Genomic DNA, 8,518 nt, shown 5'->3' with positions numbered 1-8,518 from the left:
TCTCCTCCGTCGGCGGTCGTTCACGCTGCTCGCTCACGGTGTCCCTCGGCTCTCTCAAGTGCGCGCCTCCAACAGCGACCGGCAAGCGGAGAGATAATATAGCGGGGTCTGCGGGGCTACCACAATGGGAGGAGTATGAAAGTTATCCCGAGCCCTGCCCACCAACTGCAAAACATATAAGACACTGGAGTGAAGCAAAAAATCAGGCACTTAAGCCTGATCTTGATGAAAAGACTGTCTGAGGGAGAAAAAAACTTTATTCATTATCAAAATGACCTCACTGTCATTCAGTAACATCTAAAATATTATTTTTTTTTAGCTGCTATGGATATATAAGTGATTTATATTTTCCCCACATAGTCAGCAGCTCTACTAACTTTGAAACTATTTTTTAAATAATTTTTGAGAAGCAAGTGTGCAGGCGGCTTGTCACAATGGCACTGGACACTGAGTTTGGTGTGAAGAGCAGCAGCAGCATCATCAGAGAATGGAGTGGACAGGTCCATCCTGCTCTGGTTGCCACCTTTGTTTTCCTCTTCTGTGTGGAAGCCTGCCTCTGGGTCAGGAACCTCAGGCTGAAGAGAAGACTGCCGGGACCTTTCGCTTGGCCCGTGGTCGGCAACGCAATGCAGCTGGGCCAGATGCCTCACATCACCTTCGCCAGGCTGGCCAAAAAATATGGCAACGTGTACCAGATCCGGCTGGGCTGCAGTGATGTTGTGGTTTTGAATGGAGAGAGAGCGATCCGCCAGGCTCTGATACAGCACAGTACCGAGTTTGCAGGCAGACCGAACTTTCTCTCTTTCCAGATGATCTCGGGAGGCAGGAGTTTGACATTTACTAATTACAGCAAACAGTGGAAAGCACACAGGAAAGTTGCACAGTCCAGCCTCAGAGCATTTTCCTCTGCAAACAGTCAGACCAAAAAAGCCTTTGAGCTGCACGTTACAGCCGAGGCCATGGAGCTGGTGCAGGCATTATTGCGTCAGAGCACTGATGGACGGTATTCTGATCTTGTTCATGAATTTACAGTAGCTTCTGCTAACATCATGTGCGCTCTCTGCTTTGGGAGGAGGTATGGACACGATGACCTAGAGTTCAGGACCTTACTAAAAAGAATGGACAAGTTTGGGGAGACAGTAGGTGCTGGTAGCTTGGTAGATGTCATGCCCTGGCTTCAGTCCTTCCCTAACCCAGTCCGTAGTGTCTATGAAAACTTCAAGAACATCAATGAGGAGTTTTTTGGTTTTGTGAAAGACAAAGTGATGCAACACAGAGAGTCTTTCAATCCTCGGGTGACGAGGGACATGAGCGATGCCATCATCAGTGTGATTGAGCATGGAGAAGACAGCAGGCTGACCAAAGAGTTTGTTGAGGCAACAGTCACAGATCTGATTGGAGCAGGTCAAGACACAGTTTCAACTTTCATGCAGTGGATTGTCCTCCTTCTGGTCAAATACCCAGACATACAAGCCAAACTGCAGGAGCTCATAGACAAAGTAGTCGGCCGAGACAGACTCCCATCGATTGAAGACAGAAGCAGCCTGGCGTACCTGGACGCCTTCATCTATGAGACCATGCGCTTCATCAGCTTCGTCCCCCTCACCATCCCACACTCCACAACCTCAGACGTCACCATCGAAGGGCTCCACATCCCCAAAGACACGGTGGTGTTCGTCAATCAGTGGTCCGTCAACCACGACCCTCTGAAGTGGAAGGACCATCACGTGTTCGACCCCTCGCGCTTCCTTGACGAAAGCGGGGCCCTCGACAAAGACAAAGCCAACAGCGTGATGATTTTTTCAACAGGAAAAAGACGCTGCATCGGTAATCAGATCGCCAAGGTAGAGGTATTTATATTTACAGCAGTCCTGCTACACCAGTGCAGTTTTGAGAGCAGCCCTTCTGAGCCCGTCACTCTCGACTGCTCTTATGGGCTCGCACTGAAGCCCCTTCCATTCCGTGTCAGCACCAAGCTGAGAGGAAAGCTGCTTGGCTTAGTTTCCCCAGCATGAACAGCTTTCCCCCAAATACTGAGAGCCCAGCAAATACTTTCCCACCTGTGACATTTAGATGAGAGTAGGCTATCCATATACCTGCACTAAATAGTATGGTTGTATGATTATCATATTTAACAGTGATATTTAATTCATATCGTAACATGTTCTGTATTTGAATTATTGTCAGTGCAGGGCTGAGGACATGATTTTAAAGATTTATCTTTAGCTGCAAAAGGTCAAAAAGCATGCTTGTGGACTCTTGTGATACAGTGTAAAGGTAATAGATGTTTGTTTCACACTATACTTGATCATTTTTGTACATATTTCTGGGCCGTGTGTTTGTCTTATGCCTATTAAGCATGTGAGTGGAAAAATTAGCTAAAACCTTTCAAAGTCAGTTTAAACTATTATAACTGTGTATGAAATGCTTGTGAATGTCATCAAGTCACTAGCTGACTTATTGTTGTAACTTGTAATATGTAAAATATATGTATTTAACCATTGCCACATAAAGTCACATAAAAATGTTTATATATATATATAATTTTGTTTTTTCAGGAATTTAAATTTAAGCTGTTTCACTATCTACTGTACTCACAGAAAGAACAAAATAAACAGAGTGTGTTGATCAAAGGAGACAAAACTGACATGTTTATGAAGCTGGGCAGCCGAGCCGGAGTCTTTCATCAAGAAGCGTACGTCCTTTTTTCAAAGGATGAAGAAGTGATGCTGCAGTGGAGAATGAACTTCACAAACTTCATGGACCCAGATTTAACTTTTACTGTACAAGCACTCCAGCACTACCCTTGCCAAATGCATGTCTCCCCAGTACAATGAAACACATATGCAGCAAATTTGCATAGACATGTTTGTTTACAGTAACTTTTACAAAGCTACACGGATGTCACTGCACTCTCTTAAAGCCACTATATTCAGGAATCGATGTTGCGATGCCCAAGGGATGTGTTTCTCTGTCTGCATCGGGGCAAAGATAAAAATGAAATAAACACGAGTAGGCTGTTAAGGCGTTATTTTTGTGATAATGTTTTAACATTCAAGACCTGCAGAGGCTCTAAATAATGCAAAAATAAGCTGTATCTGAAATGAATAAAAGTGAATTTTCAAAGCTCAATGTGTATTTTTAATTTTGTCTTGAAAGTTACGCTAAATAACAGTCTTAACACTGCACACTAATGTAGGTGTATATCTCAGTTTCAAAGGATTTTTAGCCCCTGTTAATGATATCAGCAGCATGACACTTTGTTTTTTCCATAAATAGAGCACTATGGAATATTTGAATTGTGGTTGGATATCAATAAAACCCAAGCTGATGCTTTTTTTAGAATCTCCTTGTTGCACAAGCACCCACATAAGCAGATTTACAGATGTTTGCATTCTGTTTCAGACTATTTTGATGCAACCACAAGCCTAAGAGTGACATTATCTCAGAGACCTTTGTATAAAGGTCTATTATGCCAACAATAACATTGTCTATATATTTTATAGAGCATAATAAATTGTGCTGGTTCAGTGTTTGGAGTTCGAAACCTCTAGCTTTCATGATGGTATCCCAGAGGCCTTTTCCCTGCATGGTTGTAATTAACAGCTTTGCTGTAAATAACCAAAACCAAGTCATGTTTAAAATGGTCTCAGAAAGTTGTAGGAAAGTGAAAAGAACAAAGGAAAGTGAAAATCTCTAACTCCTCGTCTTATATATTACAATATATACCTCCTTGAATAAACTCCCACAACGATAAATTCATATTCGATATTTTGTGGTCATTCAGTTTTGGGCACACATGGTATGTGAAAGTTGTTTATTTTTTAATTATGTGCCATTCTCTTGTACATTTTGGCAGCAAAAACAGTAATTCTGTGCTTTTTGGCAACATTGTCAATTAAGTAGCTGCTCTCCTTTTCCATCATCATCCTACAAGGGACGCTGCTGGAAGCAGTCCTGAGTGGGAATAGGACTAAGGTCAAAATGGGAGGGGAGAGATAATAAAAAACCTGAGTCGCTGAACCCTCCCACCGTAGAGATACATATAAGCGAAGTGTTAAGGCTTGAATCTGCATTCCTCTTAAGTGGTCGTCTGAAGACGCGCTGCTACACTGCTAACTACTCAACCCGATCGAGCTGCTCTCAATCAGCTGAGAGACAACGAACTTTTTTTTTCACGCAAATATTTCAATATATTAAAGACCAGAAAAAGAGGAAATTGTTTTCAATTTTGAGTGAAATCTTTATTAGATGCAGTGGATGATAGAACAGCAATGGCTCAAACAGATGCAGAGTTTGGTGTGAAGAGCAGCAGCAGCATCATCAGACAATGGAGCGGACAGGTACAGCCTGCTTTGGTCGTATCATTGGTTTTCCTCTTCTGTCTGGAAGCCTGTCTCTGGGTCAGGAACCTCAAGCTCAAGAGAAGACTGCCGGGACCGTTCGCATGGCCTGTGGTGGGCAATGCCTTGCAGCTGGGCCAGATGCCTCACATCACCTTCACGAGACTAGCCAAAAAGTATGGTGAAGTGTATCAGATACGACTGGGTTGCAGTGACGTTGTGGTCCTGAATGGAGGCCAGGTTATTCGTCAGGCCCTGATACAGCACAGCACAGAGTTTGCAGGTAGACCCAACTTTGTATCTTTTCAATTCGTTTCCGGGGGGAAAAGCATGACTTTTACAAATTACAGCAAACAGTGGAAGATGCACAGGAAAATTGCTCAATCTACAATCAGAGCTTTCTCGTCTGCCAACAGTCAGACCAAGAAAGCCTTTGAGCAGCAGATTGTGGCTGAAGCCACAGAGCTAGTTGAGAGTTTCCTCAAACTCAGTGCTCAGGGCCAATATTTCAACCCAGCTCAAGAGCTGACAGTTGCTGCTGCTAATGTGATTTGTGCCTTGTGCTTTGGGAAGCGTTACGGACATGATGATATGGAGTTTAGAGCCTTGTTGCACAAGGTGGATCAGTTTGGACAGACAGTAGGGGCTGGCAGCTTGGTTGACGTGATGCCCTGGCTTCAGTCTTTCCCTAATCCAGTCCGCACTGTCTTCAGAAATTTCAAAAGCTTGAATCAGGACTTCTTTGCATTCGTCAAGAACAAAGTGGAGAAGCATAGAGAGACCTTTGATCCAGAGGTGACCAGGGACATAAGTGATGCCATCATTGGTGTCCTTAATGAGGTAGAGAAAGGCGAGGAGCTCTCTGTAGGCTACACAGAGGCGACTGTGGCAGACTTGATTGGTGCAGGTCTGGATACCGTCTCCACTGCTCTTCACTGGATTGTCCTTCTGTTGGCCAAACACCCTGAAATTCAAACCACACTCCATGAACTCATTGACAACGTGGTGGGGCGAAACCGGCTGCCATCTGTCGAGGACAGACAACACCTGGCTTACCTGGATGCCTTCATATATGAAACCATGCGGTATACCAGCTTTGTTCCTGTCACAATCCCCCACTCCACAACCTCAGACGTCACTGTCAGCGGTCTCACCATCCCCAAGGACACAGTGGTATTCATTAATCAGTGGTCCGTCAATCACGACCCCCTGATGTGGAAAGACCCACATATCTTTGACCCCTCGCGCTTCATTGATGAAAACGGCTCCCTAAACAAAGACCTCACGAACAATGTGATGATCTTCTCAGCAGGGAAGAGAAGATGCATTGGGGACCAGATAGCCAAAGTTGAGATATTTGTGTTCTTTGCGATTCTTCTGCACCAGTGCAGCTTTGAAAAATGCCCAAATGAGGACTTCTCTTTAAACTCTTCCTATGGCTTAACACTGAAGCCTTTAAATTACAAGATCACTGCCAAACTCAGGGGAGAATCACTGAAAGGCCAGTGAAAAGATGTCTGAGAATGGGTTCTGAAAATAAAAAGAAGCAATGCTATGTAAAGTATGCATCCTTAAAGAGGAGTTATGTCTGCATCAAATAGATTGTGCACCCTTTTAAGATGACAAAGAATAAGCTTTTGTGACTAAAGCAAAAGCTATCGGTTCACACAAATGCAAAAACATTTGCAACGGCTGATGTGCTTTTTAAAGAGAAGTCTGAAATTGGCATTGGGAGCAAAATGCAAACTCAAATGCAGCTTTGCCCTTCAGTTCTGAACAACTGCGACTTAGGCAAGAAGGCCTAAATATGGAATAAGATATAATGACAACTTTGATGTGGGCTCCTCAAAAACCACATACCATAATAAATCTTAAGTACGTATTGGTATTTATATGAGGGTATTTAGTGGGAGTCACGCTGAATTGCAATATAAACTGGTGGTGAAAAATAAATTTCCCTCTAGACTGTTTTTTTTTTCGCTGACATGCCCGTTGTGTGGTCTCATTTGAACAGTTATTCACCCAGAGAACTATTTATCTTTGTATGTACTGAATGATCGAAGTTATTGAAAATCCAGAATGCAAGCCATGTGCATTTGTGCGCTCTTAAATCACATATAATGCTGATGTATTCTGATAATTACTCATGTAATGTGTAAAAGCCATTGATTTCATTGTTCCTCATGCTGTTTTCTTCTGTACACACAATATACCACATGTGTGCGTACCACACTACTGTCTGAATAATAAGCCAGACTCTTTTGAATTGCTACATAATGCTGTCATAATCAACATGATCCAGTCTGTGTTCTAAAGTGCCTTTAATGTACAATAAATATTTCCTACTGACTTTTAACTGATTCTTTGGGGTGTATCAGCAAGCAGTGCTGGGAATCACAGGGGCCAGAGAGGTCAAAGAGATAATAATAGAAGCTGATGTCTAGGCTCAGTGTTGTGGTGAAAGATTAATATGGGTTACAGGCCCTGCGTGCCTTGTTGTATAAACCTAACATGCAGGCAGTGACTCAGTAAATTTGTACAGGCAACAGTAAGCAGCCACAAGCTGCCCTCATCAATATTTAACCTGGATCGCGCTGTACTTTTGACTAGTGTGCGACTAGTTTTTCTTTCTTCTTCTTCTTCTTTTTTTAAGCAAATAGACTGAGATGCTGTTCATTTATTAGGCTGACATCATAGGTGAAAAAAGACACTTTTGGTTTAGTGGAAGCAAGCCCAATCCCTTCTAAGAAGTCTGTACTTACACTGCATATATAGTGTTCTAACTACACAGGCTTATTTGCTCGTTTCAAGCCATCTGCAACGATAAAATGCTCCCAACCGAGTTGTGTCATATATAAGTGTCCAATAAAGTATCTATTTTTGCTGATTTTCAGTTATTTCCTATTTTCATCAAATAAACAGCGAGCACTGTTTACTGCCGTTCTTTAGGATCAGACCCACCTGTGCTTATATCAGCACCTGTATGTCACTTGTACTGTCGTGGGATTTAAAGCAGCTATTACACAAGTTTTGTATCAGTTCCAACACATTCAGCATCCCCTCCTGAATTCCTTCCTCCCTCCCTCCCTCCTTCCCTCCAGACTGACTGGCTTATTTTTGGGAAAACCAGAACCGCCCCCATGTTCAACATTTACTCTTGCTGTAAGTATAGTTTGTAAATATTAGTCTAAGTGTGGGTAGCAGCTTATAATTTTCATTCCTTTCTTTTTTATCTCCCTTTGGATGTCTCGTGGGAGCACTGGCCTCAGTCAGCGGTCTCGAGTCTACCTGCAGGAGCAGAAGTGTGGCTAAACTTGTTTCCACTTGGGTTAAAATCAGACGGGGCTGAAGACATTCTGTACTGTTGCAATCTCTCCTTCTTCTGTTTTTTGCTCTGACACCGCAAGGACCCCAGAGGAAGGAATGAGCTGCCTGACCTCCCCCGTTTCCATCACTGCTTCCCAAAACATCCATGAAATGTGTCCAGCTGAAAGCCTCCCTTTCACCCCGAGTCACCCGCTCCGCGCACACCCCGCAGCCCTCGAACCTGACGAGTTTCACTCCTTAAAGGAAAACAAAAAAAAAAGAAAAAGTGTACAGGCGGATAGTTGTTCAGCTCTGAGGTTATTCACATTCTGCACGTACACAGAGAGCCACAGAGTGACCTCCCACAGCTCAGGGCTCCATCCAAAAACGCCCCTCCACGCTGCTAGGGTTTTGACATGCAAAGTGCAGTCACTGTTTGGTAGATGACACGGTGAGGTAGTATTACTTGGAATAGACCATATCCCATTCTCCAGAAGAAAAAAAAATCTGCAGGAACACAGCGGAACATTGTGTTTAAGCATTGACTAGGAAAAGACTCATGTTCTTGTTTAGCCAATCTTTCCTATAAAGCCGCCCTCAACACCAGCGCACTGACCACAGATACACTCTACATCCAAAAAGTGGCAAACAAGCACTGTGACTGTAATTCTCTGCGTGGTAGTCGGAGCTAACCCAAAGCATTAAAAAATGTGAGGAGAGCATTAATCATCCTGCTGCAAGGGCAAAAAAAGTCGAATTAAGTAACCAAGCAAATATTTTTCTTTCAATAACAAGAACAAATAAGTCCCTGGGATTTAAAAAAAACTAGAAACTATAAATCAAAAGTGACAAAGGTGGCATTTCCAAGG

The 8,518-nt window shown here is 43.1% G+C and overlaps 2 protein-coding genes across 2 annotated transcripts; both read left to right on the top strand.

Annotated features, from left to right (window-relative positions):
* The first annotated feature begins 227 nt into the window (after window positions 1-227).
* LOC134645777 (cytochrome P450 1B1-like) lies at window positions 228-3,121 on the top strand. The gene has a single exon (XM_063499365.1). It carries the CDS (start codon window positions 435-437, stop codon window positions 2,013-2,015), a length of 1,581 nt encoding a protein of 526 aa, XP_063355435.1. The 5' UTR covers window positions 228-434; the 3' UTR covers window positions 2,016-3,121.
* Window positions 3,122-4,091: 970 nt separating this feature from the next.
* LOC134645762 (cytochrome P450 1B1-like) lies at window positions 4,092-7,220 on the top strand. The gene has a single exon (XM_063499347.1). It carries the CDS (start codon window positions 4,275-4,277, stop codon window positions 5,850-5,852), a length of 1,578 nt encoding a protein of 525 aa, XP_063355417.1. The 5' UTR covers window positions 4,092-4,274; the 3' UTR covers window positions 5,853-7,220.
* Window positions 7,221-8,518: the final 1,298 nt, after the last annotated feature.

Source organism: Pelmatolapia mariae, linkage group LG16_19 (assembly GCF_036321145.2).
Source record: "Pelmatolapia mariae isolate MD_Pm_ZW linkage group LG16_19, Pm_UMD_F_2, whole genome shotgun sequence".
Lineage (NCBI taxonomy): Eukaryota > Metazoa > Chordata > Actinopteri > Cichliformes > Cichlidae > Pelmatolapia > Pelmatolapia mariae.
The sequence above is the reverse complement of the archived record's forward strand: the minus strand, read 5'-3'. Positions and strand labels throughout refer to the sequence as shown.

Excerpts from the sequence above, each read along its gene's own strand:
- LOC134645777 (XM_063499365.1), top strand. The coding sequence starts at position 435 with ATGGCACTGGACACTGAGTTTGGTGTGAAGAGCAGCAGCAGCATCATC.
- LOC134645762 (XM_063499347.1), top strand. The coding sequence starts at position 4,275 with ATGGCTCAAACAGATGCAGAGTTTGGTGTGAAGAGCAGCAGCAGCATC.